General features: G+C 43.9%; 1 protein-coding gene across 4 annotated transcripts in view; it reads left to right on the top strand.

Annotated features, from left to right (window-relative positions):
- Positions 1–18,126, top strand: part of MCM3 (minichromosome maintenance complex component 3) — a 53,315-nt gene that overhangs the window by 10,791 nt on the left and 24,398 nt on the right. Inside the window, exon 1 of one of the 4 annotated variants that reach the window (XM_026682535.2) lies at positions 17,364–17,724. The exons of the other annotated variants lie outside the window; for them this stretch is intronic. Within the exon in view, the coding sequence (XP_026538320.1) occupies positions 17,641–17,724 (84 nt within the window). The 5' untranslated portion in view covers positions 17,364–17,640. Of the gene's footprint in view, positions 1–17,363; positions 17,725–18,126 lie in introns of those variants that run through there. 4 annotated transcript variants of the gene reach the window in all.

Below are 18,126 nucleotides of genomic sequence, written 5' to 3'. Positions count from 1 at the left end.
ATACAGACACAAACTCAATTTCACATTCGTCTTTGTGTTCTAATCTACTCCATATCTTATTACTATTTTAACATTTTCTCTGTAATTTTTCCCTTTCCTTAGTTTTTTCAACCTTGTTTTTAATTATCTCATACCTATCTAAATTCAATTATATATATTTTTCTAAGTTTCAATATCTTTCTAATCATATTTATACTTTTGTCTGTCCTGTTTTTCTGTCTGTTTTGAAGGCAGTCTTGATGTGATGTCTGTGTAGTATCCTACTAATTTTGTCTGTAGTACCTCTTATGTAGGGCAGGACAGCTGTTCCATAGGTCTGTTCATCTTCTGGGTCTCTATTATGTCTCAGTTTGTTTTTGTGGATCAAGCCGGTGATTTTGCTTTTGTGGAAGCCGTTGGCTGTCAGTACTTTAGTCAGGGTGTATAGTTCAGTCTTTATGTGTGTCTTGTCTGCCAGGCGTTTCGTTGTAGTAATTAGTGTTTTAGCCACGGAGTTTATCTGTGCTGGGTGGTGGTGGGATTGGGCGTTGAGTTAGCGGTTAGTGTGTGTTTTCTTCTGGTATACGGTGTGTCCTAGTGTGCCATCTGTTTTTTTGTAGATTAGTACATCTAGTTGTTTGTTTGTTTCCGTTTCCATGGTGAACTTGATTTTGGGGTGTGTGCTGTTTAGGTGTGTTAGGAAATTGTTTAGGTTTTCTTTTCCATGGGGCCAAATCACAAATGTGTCATCAATGTATCTTAACCATAGTTTGGGTTTGTGGATGGCATTGGCCAGGGCTCTGGATTCGAATTATTCCATGAACAGGTTTGCAATGACGGGTGACAGTGGTGATCCCATAGGGGCTCCTTCAATTTGTTTGTATCTTTGTCCTTTGTATATGAAATATGTGTTGGTTAAGCAGTGTTCTGTTAGTTCCATGAGGTGTTTATCTGGTTGGTATTTATTTTTGATGATTTCAAGGGTCTCTTTTATCGGGACTTGAGTGAATAGTGAAACCACGTCGAAACTTACAAGCAGATCTTCTTGCTCCACATGTAGATCTTTGATCATTTCCAAGAAATGGTATGAGTTTTGTACATGTGAAGCTGCTGTTTCAGCATGGGGCTGTAGCTGTTTTGCTAAGTGTTTAGCTAGGTTTTGTAGTGGTGCTCCTCTGGAGCTGACTATGGGTCTGAGAGGTATACCTTCTTTGTGTATTTTTGGGAGGCCATATAGTTTGGGGCATCTGGAAGATTTTTCTCTTGGGATGATCGTCTGTTGGATCTCTTTGCTCATGTGGCTGGTTATAATTTTCTTCTTGGTTAATTTTTCCAGATATGTGGTTGGGTCTGTGTTTATGGGTTTGTATGTGGGGTCTTGGAGTAGGTCTGTCAATTTTGTTTCATAGTCTTTTCTGTCCATTACTACTGTGGCATTCCCTTTGTCTGCTGGAAGTATGATTATGCTGCTATCTCTTTTCAGGGTTTGTAGCGCTTTAATTTCTTCTTTCTGCAAGTTGCTTTTGGGTGGTTTGCTTGTGCATAGGATGTTGGTAACTTGGTGTCTTATTCTATCAGCTTCATCTGTATTTAATTTGGTTAGGCTGGATTCTACTGCACATATGATGGATTCTGTGGGGATTTTTTTGGGTGCTATAGCATAATTGAATCCTTTGGTTAGGACATCTGTTTCCGTTTTGGTGAGTTCTCTGTTGGAAACGTTGTATACTAATTGTCTCAGGTGTTGTTGTGAGTTGTTGGGGGTTTTCTTGTCATGTTGTAATTTCTTTAATTTTTTCAAGAGTTTATCATTTTTGTAAACTGAGACATAATAGAGACCCAGAAGATAAACAGACCTATGGAACAGCTGTCCTGCCCTACATAAGAGGTACTACAGACAAAATTAGTAAGATACTACACAGACATCACATCAAGACTGCCTTCAAAACAGACAGAAAAATAGCAGCCATCGTTAGAAACCCCAAAGATAAAATTGACCTGGAAAACCAAGGCATATACGAAGTCCCCTGTGCATCATGCCCGGCCACATACATTGGACAGACCAATAGAAGAATAAGTACCCGCCTGGATGAACACAAAAATGCAGTCAAAAAGCTGGAACACACTTCCTCACTAGTCCAACACATGGAAGCCACAGGTCATAGCATCAACTTCAATGGCACCAAAACCCTAGCCACTATAGAAAACCCCAGCCACAGAATCATCAGAGAAGCCATAGAGATTGAAAAAAGACCAGAAAGCATGAATAGAAGAGATGATTCCACCAGACTGTCAATCATTTGGAAGCCTGCACTCACAAACAAAAAAATCTCCAGACCACAAGCCAGGCAAACACCTGGGCACAAACAGATCCCCGCTGATACCTCCAGCTCAAACACACCCCAACCAGGCACCCAGATGAAACCTTGCTTCCTAACTAATGATAGCCATCCATTACCCGGAGCCAAGCTGCACTAAAGGCCTCCAATAAAGTAACACAATGTTGCCAGCCAATCAAGATACAAAAAGAGCCAAAAAACAGACAGAAGATATTAGAAACACCAATCAAGCAGAACACAGCAAACTCCAAGACCAATAAACACAGACCAAGACTCCCAACCAATCAGGATGAAGAAAAAAACCATTCTGGCACAGCAATAGGCTGCCCCAAATTTAAATCTGAAACCACTGTAAAAGTCTGACTCACAGATGAACACTATACAGAAGCCTGATGATGGCAGATGAGATTCTGCCGAAACGTTGCTACAACAACTACAATGGTGAAATACCAAAAAAGTTATATAACTATATATATACGTGGGAAAATATATATATAACATATACAAAGCTGAATCATATACATATACATACATATATATATATGTTTTCTGAGGTTCTCATGGTATTTGTATGTGGATCTTTGGTTATTGGGTTTCTCCCGCGTAAGATTGGAAGTATCTAGGCAGCGTTTCGATGAAGTCTCATTCATCATCTTCAGGCTTCTGTCTTCAGCTCTGTGCTTCACTCTGAGAAGCACAGAGTTGAAGACAGAAGCCTGAAGATGATGAATGAGACTTCATCGAAACGTTGCCTAGATACTTCCAATCTTACGCGGAGAATAACAAAGATTTATATATATATGAGGAATAACCAAAGAACACAACATGTAATCATAAACTTAGAAAAATATATATATATATATATATATATATATATATATATATATATATATATATATATATATATATATATATATATATATATTCAGCTGTATCATTGATGTTAGTTACAGTCTTTAACATCTTTATCATTTCTTTTCAATTGAATATCATACTTCCTTAAGAACACTTATAATATTTCCATATTTTTTCATATTTTTTTCATATTTCTCTTCACTTAATTTTTTATAAATCATTAATAATTAAAATGTTCCCATCCTCTCCTAATTTCATTCTCTTTATTTCATTTATTTATTAACAAACATTCCATTCCAGTAAGTATTTTATCTATCATTTTAATCACACTTGTTTCATATTTTCTAAGTTTATTTCTATTTCTAATATAACATTACTATCTTATGTACCATTGCAGAATCCCTCTTTTAATTAAATTTTCACCCATTATCTCTATCTTCTAAATAGGCTTATACCTTTAATCCTTTAATCCTGTTTTCAGTTCTTCCAAGAGTGATGCCATTTTAAACACTTTTAAACAACCACCCGATTGATTTTAGTCATTTAAATCCAATAACCAAAAATCCAAAAATCACCAAATAATCCAAATTGTCGTGTCCGTCGCAAGGAATGAGACTCGGAGCCAGTGACTTGGTTCAGCTCATTTATGAGATCTCCGAGATCGGCTCGGCTCGAAAAGGGAAAAGCGGCGGCTTTTATTCTTTGGCCGCGACGGCCGCAGCCAATGACATTGCTTTGAATCTCCCACGATTAGTTTCCACCAATCGCAGGAGATTCGCGGCGGGCCAATCAGTGCGGTTCGCTCGACCAATCAGTTCGCCGTGCGTCTTGACCAATCCCGCGCGGCGTTACTAGTATGTAAATGACTGTACAGAACACCCCTCCCCTCTTGGTATGGTCCTACGTAACGTAGTCCCGTAAGTAGGCGGGGCTGCGTACTTGTCTACTTGACCTGCGCAGGTTAGTTGGTGCTTGGCTCCCGGCCGGTTTGGTCGGGTTCTGTGTTGCTCTCTGCCTCGTTGATGGAACCGCCTGGAAGGGTGAGCCGGGCCTTTCGTCGCAGCTCCCTCCCAGTCTACCTGGGCTGGTTGAGCTGCGGTTGTTGCCGTTCCCGCCTGGTCTTTCTGGGCTGGTTGAGCTGGCCTGGCTGCTTCGTCCTGGTGAGGTTTCGAGCTGGCTGCTTGTTGGTGAGTATTCCCAGTTTCTTTCTGGTGTGGGTTGGTTCTTGGGGTCTTCCCTCCCCTCTTGGTTTGTGTTGGGGGGGTCCCCTTCTTTTTCTGGGTGTGTGTTTGTGTCTGTTTGCGTGTCGGTTGTGTTTTCCGTGGTTGTTCTTGACCTTAATTGGTCGATGTGTCGCTTCCATGCTCATCCATCGGTTGTCTGTAAACGGTACGAGTGGGGACCTGTCACTTGGGTTACGGTTGCTGGTATCCAAAGTGGGTCCCCGCTGAGGTTCCTTGCGTATACTGTGTCGCCTGGTTTAAATGTTCGGTCTTTGCTTGAGGAGTTTGGGGGGTTTTCTGGGTTGTATGTGGGGTGCAGTCTGTCTAATGGGGACCTTAATTTCCTCCCCATTAATAGTTCTGCCGGGCTTTTGTTAGTTGTTGTGTTCGGGGTTATGTGTTGTATCAAGAGCATTTTATTTATTTTTTCTTGGATTTCCCCGTTTTCTATTTTCTGGATTGTTTTTTTGGTAAATTGAACCATCCGTTCCGCCCTCCCGTTCACCGCCGGATGTGCCGGCGCTGTCAGCGCGTGTCGTATCCCCCGCTCCGCTAGGAATTTTTCAAATTCCAGCGAGGTAAATTGGGGCCCGTTATCGGATACGAGGACATCTGGGAGGCCATGGGTTGCGAATAGTTTGCTCAGTTCTTTGGTGACGGCCTCCGTGGTGGTAGTTCTCATGTTGCTTACCTCCAACCAGTTGGAGTAAGCGTCTACCGTGATGAGGAAGGTGTGGCCTTTTGTGGGCCCGGCAAAATCTATGTGGATCCTGGACCATGGTCCCCTAGGGGTTTCCCATTCCAGGATTGGGGCGGCGGGAGGGCTGGGTCTGGTTTCCTGGCATCTGCTGCACGCTGCCACCCAGGCCTCGATTTGTTTGTCCATCCCTGGCCACCAGGCGTAGCTTCTGGCCAAGCCTTTGTCCTCACGATGCCTGGGTGTCCCTCCTGCAATAATTCCAAAACCTTTCCCTGTAATTTTTCCGGTATAACAACCCGGTCCCCCCAAAGTAAACAACCTTTTTGCAATGACAGTTCTGTTTGTCGGTTTCGGAATGTTCTGAAGTTTTTGTCGTCGTTCCTTTTGGGCCACCCCTTCTCTACCCAGTGCAAAACCCGCGCCAGACATTTGTCTTTATTAGTTTCCCGGGCAATGTCTGACGCAGTTATGGGCATATTGGGCAGGGTCTCTATGCTGAGGGTGGTCATCGTGGGTGCTGGGTCGGTGTCGAAGTCTGGTAGCGGCGTGCGACTCAGGGCGTCTGCGTGGGTGATCGTCTTTCCGGGTCGGTGCGTGAGCCGGTAGCTGTAGGCGGCAAGGAATTCGGACCACCTTGTCATTCTAGGGGATAGAATGTTCGGGGTGGCCCTGTTCCCTGCTAGGATTCCCAGCAGCGGCTTGTGGTCGGTGACGATGGTGAAGGTTCGGCCGTAGATGTACTCATGGAACTTTTTGACGGCGGCAACGATGGCCAGGGCCTCTTTGTCCAGCTGACTGTAGTTCCTTTCCGGTTTGGTGAGGGTCCGTGAGAAGAAAGCGATGGGTGCTTCTCTTCCGTCCGGGAGAGTGTGGCTGAGGACGGCGCCGACGCCGAAAGGTGATGCGTCGCATGTGACAGCTAGCGGTAGGGTCTCGTTGTATTGGATAAGGACGGCATCCGAGGTGAGCAGGTCCTTGGTTTTGTTGAAGGCGGCTTCCTCGCGTTTCCCCCAAGTCCACAGGGCCGCCTTGTCCAGGAGCCTATGCAAAGGCTCCGCCGTGGTCGCCTTCTGGGGCAGGAAAACATTGTAAAAATTAAGCAGTCCTAGAAATGCCTGTAGCTCCGTTTTATTCTTCAGCCTGGGGGCTTCCTTGATTGCTCTGATTTTTTCCTCGGTTGGGTGAATTCCGTGCCGATCTAGGAGGTACCCCAGGAACTCGACCCTTTCGGTGTGTAATTGGCATTTTTCTTTTTTAACCTTCAGCCCCGCATTTTTGAATTTTGTTAGGACCTCCCTCAGGCGACCCTCTAGCTCTTTTTGGTTGGTTGCCGACACCAGAACGTCGTCGAAGTAGGGCACCACCCTCTTGATTCCTTGCAGGAGTCTCTCCATGAGGCTCTGGAATATCCCTGGGGCCACGCTGACTCCGAACTGGAGTCTCTTACAACGGAAAGCCCCCCGGTGGGTTACTATGGTTTGCGCCTCGGCCGTTTCTGCGTCGACCGGTAGCTGCTGATAGGCTTGTGCCAGGTCGAGCTTCGCAAAGACCTTGCCTCCCCCCAGTGAGTGCAGGAGATGTTGCACTACTGGGACGGGGTAGGCGCTTTGCTGCAAGGCGCAATTGAGGGTGGCCTTATAGTCCCCACAGATCCTCACCGACCCATCGGGCTTGACGGGGGTGACTATGGGGGTCTCCCACCGGGCATGGTCGATTGGCTCGAGGACCCCTTGTCTGATGAGCTTGTCTATTTGCTCATCAATCTTTGGCCGGAGTGCGAATGGTACTCGCCGCGGTTTCAAGCGAATTGGGGGAACTCTGGGGTCTAGGCTGAATGAAATAGGGGGCCCTCGGTACTTGCCTAGGGTGCCGTCGAACACTTCCTGGAAGTCCCTCGTGAGTTCTTCCTCCCAGTCGGCCTCCCCGATGTGGTCGATGCCCGTCACCTCGATTCCGAGCGGCACGAACCACTGAAGTCCCAAAAGGCTAGGGCGGTCTCGGTCCACGATCGTCAGGGGAAGTCTTGCTGTACGCCCCTTGAAGGTTACCTCGAACTGGCCTGTCCTGACTACCGGTATGCGATTCCCTTGGTAGTCTTTGATGATTAGGCTTTGGCTTTCCAGCCCTCCTCTGTGGATGGCAGGCACCAGGTGCTTGATTTCTCGCCATGCAACCATGGAGAGGTAGGACCCGGAGTCCACTTCCATTTTGCATGGCTCGCCTTCGATGCCCACCTCCACATATACTTTCCGGGCGTCTGTGCTGGAGGAGTGGCCGATGACGACCGTCTGGTGGGTTTCCTCTCTCCGCCGGTTCCCGCTGTCTCGTCGGCCCCATCCATCTTGGCTCCCTCGGCTTTCGGCTTGGCAGTCCCTTGGCCTGGAGGGGGTGCCATCTCGTCTCTGGTTGTTGTCGTCCCGCCGCCGGGGGCTGAAGTGCTTTTTGAGTCGGCAGACTTGGGCGATGTGACCTCTCTTGTCGCAGTGCCGGCATATTGCATCGAAGAATCGGCACTCCGATCGTGGGTGGTCGCCTCCGCACCCGGCGCATGGTTGCCCCGACTTACGACCCTGTCGATCGCGTCGATTTCGGTCCGTCTGGAGCCGATGCACGTCCTCTTCTCCATCGGTGGTGTCGGAGGCGGAGTCGAGGTCGCCATGGTGTGTGGTGGTCTCTCGGCGGCTTGTTTCGGAACGCGTCTCGGTTGCCGTGCCTGCCTCGGCAGTCGCATTTCGGTCCCCGGTGTCGGGTCTCCGCATCCGGGCCGCTGACTTCCGGGTTGCCTCGGCTGCAGTGGCGTCGGTGAGGGCGATGTCGCCTTTGGCCATCAATCGGCTCTGGAGGACTGGATCTCTGAGTCCCAGGACAACGCGGTCTCGGAGCGCCTCGTCCATGTCCGTGAAGCCACACATGCCTCCGAGGTTCCGCAGATCGGCCACCAAATCGCCGATGCTCTCGCCCGCTCGCTGGTCTCGTCGGTAGAAGTCGTGCCGCCGGATAAGGGTGGGCACGTCGGGGGCATAGTGTTTCCGGAGCAACGGTTCGAGATCGGCCCAGTCCATTGTTTTCACGTCCTCTGGCTTCGCGAGGGCTTTCGCCATTTTAAACACTGCGGGCCCACAGTGCGTGAGGAAAACCACTCTTTTCTTCTGCCCGGTTGCATCCTTTAGATTGCTACTTTCGAGGAACATCAGGAATCGGTCGGTGTACGATTCCCAATCCTCAGCTGGGTTAAAGGGTGCGGGTGGTGCGATGCTGGCCATCTTGTCGGTCTCGTTTCCTCTGGACACGTGTACGATGGGGATCAGTTTTGGGATCCCATCCTCGTCGCCAGTGTCGTGTCCGTCGCAAGGAATGAGACTCGGAGCCAGTGACTTGGTTCAGCTCATTTATTAGATCTCCGAGATCGGCTCGGCTCGAAAAGGGAAAAGCGGCGGCTTTTATTCTTTGGCCGCGGCGGCCGCGGCCAATGACATTGCTTTGAATCTCCCGCGATTAGTTTCCACCAATCGCGGGAGATTCGCGGTGGGCCAATCAGTGCGGTTCGCTCAACCAATCAGTTCGCCGTGCGTCTTGACCAATCCCCGCGCGGCGTTTACGAGTATGTAAATGACTGTACAGAACACAAATAATCCAAAGCTGTTTCTTCTTGCTTCTTTTTTCCACTTTCTCTTCCTGGGGTTCTATTATCTTGTTACAAAGTTTCAGTTAGAATGTATCTTTTAGGAATCTTGTTGAAGTTTCGCTGTAAATTCCTTTTACTTCCAGGCAGTCTCCTCCATTTTTCCAGATCCCACCCTTTTATTTTTTTTCCTTTTCTCTCCTTTCCTTCTTTTAAAGGTTTTGGAATATCCAAAAGTCTTTGTTATCCCTTTGACATTTTATTTTCAGCTTGAATGCCTATTGATGTCAACATGGATTTTTGTCAGTTTGTTACTTAAATCTCTTAGCTGTCAATATGAGGAAGGAAAGAAAAAAAATCCAAATCCTTTCTCTTCCCTCTTTCTTTCGCCACTTCAAAATCTTCTTTGGGAACAATGTTATTCTTTATAGTTCAAATTCCAGGATACTTTATGTTATTGCTTTTTCAGTTCAACCCGGTCAACTAAAACTTTCTCTTCTTGTCTTCCTCCTGCACATTCTTTTCCGGTCAAGTTATTCTTTGAGGTGGCCATTTCTGACCACCGCTGCAACCGCCTTTGGGAAAGGGAGTAATGTCCAGCTGGGGAGGAGCGATGCACATCTCCTCGACCCTGCTGGCGGTCTCCCCCCCCCCCTTCACCACCTCTACGGGGTGGCTTTGCCCTGAATCCAGCCAGCTTGGGGCGCTCCGGCGGCAAGCACAGATCGAAACCACGCATGATCACGGATTTCAGTCCGTCACCAAAGAAGCTCAAACCGGAAGCCTATCCCTACCATTTTTATCTATTATTAAAGGAATGGTAGGATATTCAGCAGGTAGCCATAGTCTCACTGACTTTGTGGCTCAGCACTCGTATGGATGCCAATTCTTCATAGAATCGGTTTCCTAACATGTAGTCCATGTTAGGAAACCGATTCTATTAGTATAAGTGGAACTGTACTTTATTTTTATAGGTTATAGTAACAGAATCTTGAAAACTTGACTCTGTTTTGCCTTCCTTTTCTCTTCTATCCCAGTGAATTAGGGTAGAAGCAGGCTGAGTTCTTAAATATTTTCCTTGTTTCCCAGACTCAAAATGTTTCTGTGACAGACTCTGCATAGCTTCTCCAAAGCCATCTCCGTGGCTTTCTACAATGAGAGTCCTTATTAGTGGAAATTCCAGGGCTTTGGGATAGAATGGGAATTCAGATTATTCTGAAGGAAATCAATGGCAAACCACTTCTGTATTGTTGCCAAGAGCCTTCCATTAATATAAATATGAAATTACCAAGAATGAAGCTCAACTCAAGGGAGTTTTTACCTGTATTAAACGTATGTAGCCTGACATTTGTTGCATTGATGTTTTTGTGACATTTGACACATCTTGCCTCCTAAAGGTCTAGTTTGAGATAGTTGCCTCTGTTTGCTACATGCAATCCATTTTTCAATCCTTCTCCAGATCCAGGAATCAAGTCAGATCACACTATCTATGGACTAGCTAATATTTTTAGACTAGTTCCAAACATTCAGATTAGGCTACTGAGCCATCCTAGTCTCTGCACAACAAATTCTAAAATGCATTCCAAATCTAAAGTGAAAGACATACAGTGTGTTGCTAAAGCAACATATGAAATTGGAAAACAGACAAAGATGTTCAACAGGATCACAATAAGAAACTATTAAAACACAAAGGGACTATAAAACAGGAAGTTGGAACAAAAATTCAAGAGGGTCTAATCTCTCTCTAAATACCAGAGCGGGGACAAGTTCCTTTCATATAGTAATAAAAGGTAAAGTTGAATAGTTACCATGGATTAGAAAACATACTATCAGCTTTAAGAAAAGATGCATGTGGGACAATTACAAGAAAAAGAATACTTTCTTTAGAAAGTGAAATGCCCAAATGAGAAAATGCCCAAATGAGGAAATAAATAACTACTTTGTTTCTTTGAGTCAAACAGACTCCTGGTGACTGCCTGGACAAGTCCCTGCTGGTTTCTTGTCAAGACTTGTGGAAGTGGTTTACCCTTGCCTTCTTAGGTTTGAGAGAAAGTGATTGTTCCAAGATGACCCATCTGGCTTCATGCTTAAGGCAGGACTACAATTCACAAATGTTCCGGTTACTAGCTAGAAGCCTTAACCATTACAGCAAACTGACTTTCCAAATGAGGAAAGCAAACTGGCAAATGTGCAAGATATATAAGAAAATAGTTTCAACCAACTTTTGAGGAACATACCATTAAAGACCACCATATCCATTGAAGAACGTATCATCAAGAGCCAGTATTTTGAGGACCCTCTTATTAAAGACCAACAACTAAAAAATATCAACAAATCCAATTGGACTGATAATTGGATCTATGAAGAGACCATATAGACATTGAAAGAAGACTAAAGAGTATCTTCTGACATGGGCATCCTCTAACATATCCAGCCATCAGTCTAGTGCCCCTCTTGCCACTTCCCCTTCTCAGTAATAAATAGAGCATTATAAATGCCTACAAGAGCCAGTTTGGTATAATAGTTAAGGTACCAGGCTAGAAATTGGGAGATGGTAAGTTCTAGTTCTGCCCTAGGCACAAAACAAGATGGGTGACCTTAGACTAGTCAATCTATCTCAGGCCTAGGAAGCAAACCACTCTGGAAAAAAAAAAACTTGCCAAGAAAACTGCAGGGACCAGTCCAGGCAGTTTTGAAGAGTCAAGGTTGACTTGAAGGAACTATAATTGCATACAATACCTTTTTATGATTCTTCCAAATAAAATCTCTCAACACATCCAGCTATTTTCAGTGTAAACCTAGCAGGTGAAAAATAATGGATGTTATCCTGTTTCTTAAACATGAGCTAAATTGTAATACAAACAACCATAACTGGTTTTTAAAGGCACTTCTGTTGCTCCAAGCATCACTGCTGAATCATTCTATTACTATGAAGATAATGGCCATTATACCACTTCCCCTCATTGCAGTAAAAATATTTCCAGGTTCTTTGTTTACACAGGTCAAGCTCAGAGAGTACCATGCTTAATTCACTTCAAACCTGAGCTACAAATATTTTCTTCAATCAGAATTTGGTTTGCATTTGGTGTTTCCTGGGAATTTTTTTCATCTTCTCAGTCTAGCTAGCTTATAACAATGTGATTTCCTTAGTGATCTCCCACCCAATTGTTTATCAGATTCAATTCTGCTCACCTAAAGTCAGGAAGTTTTTTTTAATGGGTGAGAAATGTATGGAGGACATGGCTAGTTATGACTACCAGTGAAAATAGCTGAGATATTTTATAACCTGTATCCTCATGACAAAGTTAGATTGTTTGTAGAAATTAAGCATTCAGATTGCATTTACAATGTAAATAGCAACCTTGTAGGATAAAATATTGAGGTAGATTGATAAGATTTATTTATTTTATTTATTTGATTTGTCAATCGCTTACAAGATAATAGGTATAAGTATACACATAGTTATGAATACATGAAATGGGTACATATAAGAAAAATAAAACAATAGGACAGGGACGGTAGGCACGTTGGTGCGCTTATACATGCCCCCTACAGACCTCTTAGGAAAGGGGTGAGGTCAATAGTAGACAGTCTAAGGTTAAAGTTTTTGGGGTTTGGGGAAGAAACCACAGAGTCAGGTAGAGTATTCCAGACACTGACCACCCTGTTACTGAAGTCATATTTCCTGCAATCAAGTTTGGTGTGGTTAACCTTGAGTTTGTATCTATTGTGTGCTCTTGTGTTGTTATGGTTGAAGCTGAAGTATTCATTGACTGGTAAGTCATTGCAATGTATGATTTTATATTGTGGCTCCGGGTTTGGATTCTGCTCCTGTGGCAGATATGAGTTCAAGTGATGAGGACATGGCAGCAAAATATGAGCCGGCATTGCTTAGTGATTGGGATAGTAACCAGGATGAGGAGATGGATGTAACAAGGGAAGACAGACCTGAAGAGTTGTCAGGACCTTCGACCTCCTCTGGCTGACAGGGAAGGCATGAGAGAGTTTTCCAGCGGAGATGAGAATTTGGAGAATTTATGGTTAGACGTCAGAAACAGAAGGAGGCTGAGAAGACAAACCCAGTTAGAAAGAAAGCGTAGAGCTAGTCAATAATTAGGGAAATTAGCACGCTTCATAAGTGAATAAAAGGACACGGCTGGGCTGGTGGAATTCGCCAGAAGCAAAGTGACTAATTGGGAGTGAAGACATGCAGCAAACTCTCTGAGGCTTGTGATTTACTGCCACGCCAGGGTTGCCGGACAGAGTGAGGATTTATTGCTGTGTATTGGAATTTACTCCAGCCGTTCTCTTGTGGGGGTTTGTTTTTGATTTGAATTAATTCTGAAATGGCTGCTTTTTGTTTTGCTCGCCTGCAATTAAAGGGGAGACATAACAATTTTATATACATACTTAGATCAGACCGAAGATGGTGTAATTCAAGGTTTTCTAGGTATAAAATTTCAAGTCTGGCGGCATAAGGTATTCTACAATGAGTAGAGGCATGGAGAACTCTTCTTGTGAAATATTTCTGGACTTTCTCAACTGTGCTAATATCAGATACGTAATGTGGGTTCCAGACTGATGAGCTGTATTCGAGTATTGGTCTAGCAAATGTTTTCTATGCTCTAGTTCAGGCTTGTCCAACCAGCGGCCCATGGTCCACATGCGGCCCAGGTCGCCTCGTAATGCGGCCCAACACCCACCCCAACCTTCATGAAAGATCCAGCGAGCAGGAGGAGGAGAGGCAGGCGCGAGGCGGGGCGAGGCGAGCAACAGAAAAGGCGGGCAGCCGCAGCCCAAAAGTCCCGCCCCGCCACCTCCTGCTGTTGCCGCCACCGCCACTGCTTCTGCCCCCGCTGCCGCCGCCACCGCTGCTTCTGCCCCCGCCGCTGCTGCTGCTGCTTCTGCCCCCACCGCCACCGCTGCTGCATTTGCAGGAGGAAAGGTAGGCGCGAGGCAGGGCGAGGTGAGCAACAGAAAAGGCGGGCAGCCGCAGCCCAAAAGTCCCGCCCCACCTCCTGCTGTTGCCACCGCTGCCGCCACCGCTGCTGCTTCTGCCCCCGCCGCTGCTTCTGCCCCCCCGCCGCCGCGGCTGCTGCTTCTGCCCCTGCCACCGCCGCTGCTGCTTCTGCCCCCCGCCGCCGCCACTGCTGCTTCTGCCCCCCGCCGCCGCCGCTGCTGCTTCTGCCCCCCGCCGCCGCCGCCACTGCTGCTTTTGCCCCCGCCGCCGCCACCGCTGCTGCATTTGCAGGAGGAGAGGTAGGCGCGAGGTGGGCGAGCTTTCCCCACCCCGCAAAATTTGGCCGAAAAATTATAAAATAAAAATAAATAATTTTTAATAAATAATTAATAATTAATAATAAATAATAATTTTATTTTATTTTTTTAATTTAATTTAATTTAATTTAATTTAATTTAATTTAATTTTATTTTATTTAATTTAATTTTTTAATTTAATTAATTATTTAATTTAATTATGTGCGGCCCAAACCAAATTTTCATCTTCTAATGTGGCCCAGGAAAGGTGAAAGGTTGGACACCCCTGCTCTAGTTAGTAGTGTGATATTACCAGAGAAAAAGCTACGTAGGATTAGGTTAACAACTCTTAATGCCTTTTTGGCTATGTAGTTACAGTGGGCTCGAGCACTTAGATCATTAGAGATGAGTATTCCAAGGTCCTTTACAGAGCTTGGATCATCAACAAGGTCTTGACTATTCAGCTTGTATTTTATTTTCTGATTTTTTTTGCCAATATGTAAGACAGAGCATTTATTTGTTGAGATTTGAAGTTGCCATTTGTTTGACCATTCTGATACATAGTCAAGATATTTTTGAAGGGTAGCAGTATATTGTCTGTGGTATTAAACAGCTTTACAGCATCAGCGAAGAGAACACAGTTGCTCTTAATATGATCACAGAGGTCATTTATGTAGAGTATGAAGAGAGTTGGTCCTAGAACACTGCCTTGGGGGACACCACTATTGACAGGTACAGAATTTGATAGGACACTCCCAATTTTGACCATTTGTTGTCTGTTTGACAGGAATGCTTCTATCCAGTTATGCAGTTGTCCAGAGATACCATAAGATTTTAGTTTTAGGAGTAGTTTGTCGTGTACCACTGAATCAAAGGCTTTACAAAAGTCTATGTAGATTCCGTCTATTGTTTTGCCCTGATCAAGTTGTGTAGTCCATATGTTTTTGCAGTGTAAGAGTTGCAGATTACAGGATAGTTTTTTTCTGAAACCAGATTGTTTATTGGAGAGTAGGTTGTTTGTCTGTAAGTGGAGGATAATGGATTGGATAATAATTGATTCCATGACTTTACAGGTGATGCAGCATAAGGAGATTGGTCTGTAATTTTCAACTAGGCTGGGGTCTCCCTTTTTGAAGATGGGGATGACCGTGGCTTGTGACCATAGGTTAGGCAAGGAGCTGGTCCTGAAAGATTTTTCAAAGATGATGCTTAAAAGGTTCTGCTATGGCAGTGGATAGCTTTTTTAAGTAGGCACATATTCTGTCCGGTCCAATAGATAGAGATGGTTTTAGATTGTAAAGTTGGCAACGTGACCAGATTTGTTTTTCCGCCAGAGTGATCTCTTTTTGGATTGAAGTTTCCTTATTGTTGTGGGTAATCTGTTTTTTTTTGGGGGGGGGAGTTGTTATTGGTACATATAGTTTGATGACTCTTTTGACTTCAAGTAAAAATATGTTGTCATGGTCTTCAACAGTATTGCATCCAGTGAATAGAGATTGCCAATCAAGGGAAGAGAGATTGTTGTCTATAAGATCATAGTTGCCTTTTTTGAAGTTATAATTGGGGATTACATCATTGTGATGATTTTTGTGTGGGCGTATGTTGAGACAAAAGTCAGTCATATTGTGGTCACTGTTGGAAAAGGGTTCTTTAGTTTGTATTCTGTAAATTAAATTCAAACTATTGCAGAAGATGAGATCAAGGCAGTTGTTAAGTCTAGTATTATTGGTTACTAGTTGTTCCAGTCCCAGATTTGTAACAGCATTGTAGAAGGTTGCATCTATGGGTTCAGTTGTACATTCGTTTAAGGTCCAGTTAATATGAGGTAGATTGAAGTCACCAAGAAAGATAAAAGCGTGTGGGCAGGATGTTGCCATGTTAGTAGTGAATTTAGCTTGTTTACATGTTCGATGTCATAATCAGGAGCTCTGTAACATAGTAAGAATCGAAATGTGATATTTAAGGATAGTTCACAGATGATGGTCTCGGGAAGAGCAAGGTCCTGGGTAACTTGGATGTTTTTTAGATGTAAGGACTTTTTATAGAAGATAGTAACACCACCTCCTCTTTGAATTTCACAATCTGATCAGTAAACATGATAATCTCTTACTGTGGTAATGGTGTCAGGGAGAGATGCGTTGAGCCATGTTTCACAGACAAATATGATGTCGAATTTAGCCATATTTAGTAAGATGAGAAATTCAGGTATCTTATTCACAAGGCTTCTTGCATTGAGTAATTTGCATTTAAGGCCAGCTGTAGTTGGAATTGAGGTAGTTAGGGGCATGCATGCCTAGTCTTGGGTGATGGTGAATTGGTTGAAGATCAGGAATGAGGTATTACAGAAAAAGGAAGTAATTTTCCTTCCAATTAATATGGTTCTGATATCCTCCATCCTCCAGTTAGGTTTGGCTCTGAAGAGCTCCCTGTTGGCCTTTTCCCATACAAATTAAAATTTTAAACAGAAACAGATGAAGAAGTGCTCCCCCTCTTGGCGAGAAACTAGACTATTTTTAGAGAACTGGGAATATTTGAGAACTGAGAACTGCTTTCACTTAGGTAGCTAGCTGCTACATTACATAGAAATAACGATTATTTTTCCACATCTTGTTCTCTTTTATTCAAAGACAAATTTGGGTTAAGAATTGTGAAGCCTTGAATAAGGGGGTTCAAAAATCCAAACGAACCCTAGATGGCAGCAAGCATTTTGGATTTTTTAAATTCCATTCCCAGTGGGTATCCGAATCTTTGCAGATCAGATTTAATGCTTAGATCAAGGATTAATCACAATGAAAAACTCTGCAATGTAACTTGCAGATACCTCTCTTAAAAACAATTTTTGTAATGAGTTTTGCAGTACTACTAAACACCCTAAGGTGACTTTAAAATGCTTGAGAAAAGCTGAAATAACACAATTTATGAAAATCATAAGCTTGTTTATTTGTAGAAATTTCCGTTTGAATTACAATGTTGAAACACTATTTTTTTTATCATTATACCATAATGTTTCATGAAATATTTTCTGAATAATACAGAAAAGAAGCAGCGGAGTCTTTTAATAAAACAAAGACAACGGGATGAAGAACTACAAACGGGGCGTCCAACAATAGTTTGAATTAAGGTCTACAAATAAACTACGCTTCCCATTATACATACGGAAAGCAAAGTCACTCCGCCTTTTCCGGTCGACTGTACCATTGAAGAATAAACTTATTTTTTGTCTCTCTCAATAAAGTATTGTTATCTCTCGTGTGATTTTTCTCTCTCTTTAAATTTAAGTGGGGGAACCATAGTTCTTCCAAGTGAGACTTTAGTTTATAAATGGAAAAATGGATAATTCAAACCAAAATCCGAATAATTGAATTTCAGAACACTACAGCTCCCACAATACCTTTCGCCAAAATATACACGCGTCGAACTCACCCGCAGAGCCTTCTCTTCATTGATTGGCGATTATTTCGGAACGTTCGCGCCAGTAGGTAAAATGTGCGCGATTTTATTGGTCGCTGGGTCCAATAACTCTGAGACGTCGGGGAAGAGGCAGAACCGCCGTGCCGTTTGGCGGGAAAAAGGGTTAGGTTTTCGCGCCAAGTAGAATTATTAAGGAAGAATTGTTTGTTTAGGCGCTGAAGCCAAAGCAATTCCTAGGGAGGAATTGAGACTGAGATGGCAGCGCCTGCGCCAACTACTTTGGATGATGCTGAATTGCGAGAAGCTCAGCGAGATTACTTGGACTTTTTGGATGATGAGGTGAGCAGGGGGTCGGAGAGTTTGTGCTTACCCAGGCGACAGTCTTAACTGCTAAGCCGTAAAAATGCATATTAGCAAGATCTTACCGTGTGAGGAATGGAGTAATAATCATTCAGAAAAAGCACTTTTCTGCAAAACAATGGGTAGAGTCTACTTCGTGAGGAGTTAAAATGGAATTAGATAATTTATTTTCGAATGGAGGCAAAGCTCTCTGCTCTGATGAAGTTGTATTACAGCATCTGGTAGAAATAGCACTTAACCTGATGAGTTTCAATCTGTTTCATTAAGAATATGCGAGTGTAATTCCACAGTCCCAAATAATTTGCCAAGGATGAAGCAAGTAATGGTTTAGCTTCTTAATAATAGTTTAAACACATTGTTTTAATCCTTTTTCATGCAATT

This window comes from Notechis scutatus, chromosome 1 (genome assembly GCF_049901735.1).
Source record: "Notechis scutatus isolate UNSWTSFEM ecotype Mainland chromosome 1, rNotScu1.2, whole genome shotgun sequence".
Taxonomy (NCBI): Eukaryota; Metazoa; Chordata; class Lepidosauria; order Squamata; family Elapidae; genus Notechis; species Notechis scutatus.
The sequence above is the reverse complement of the archived record's forward strand: the minus strand, read 5'-3'. Positions and strand labels throughout refer to the sequence as shown.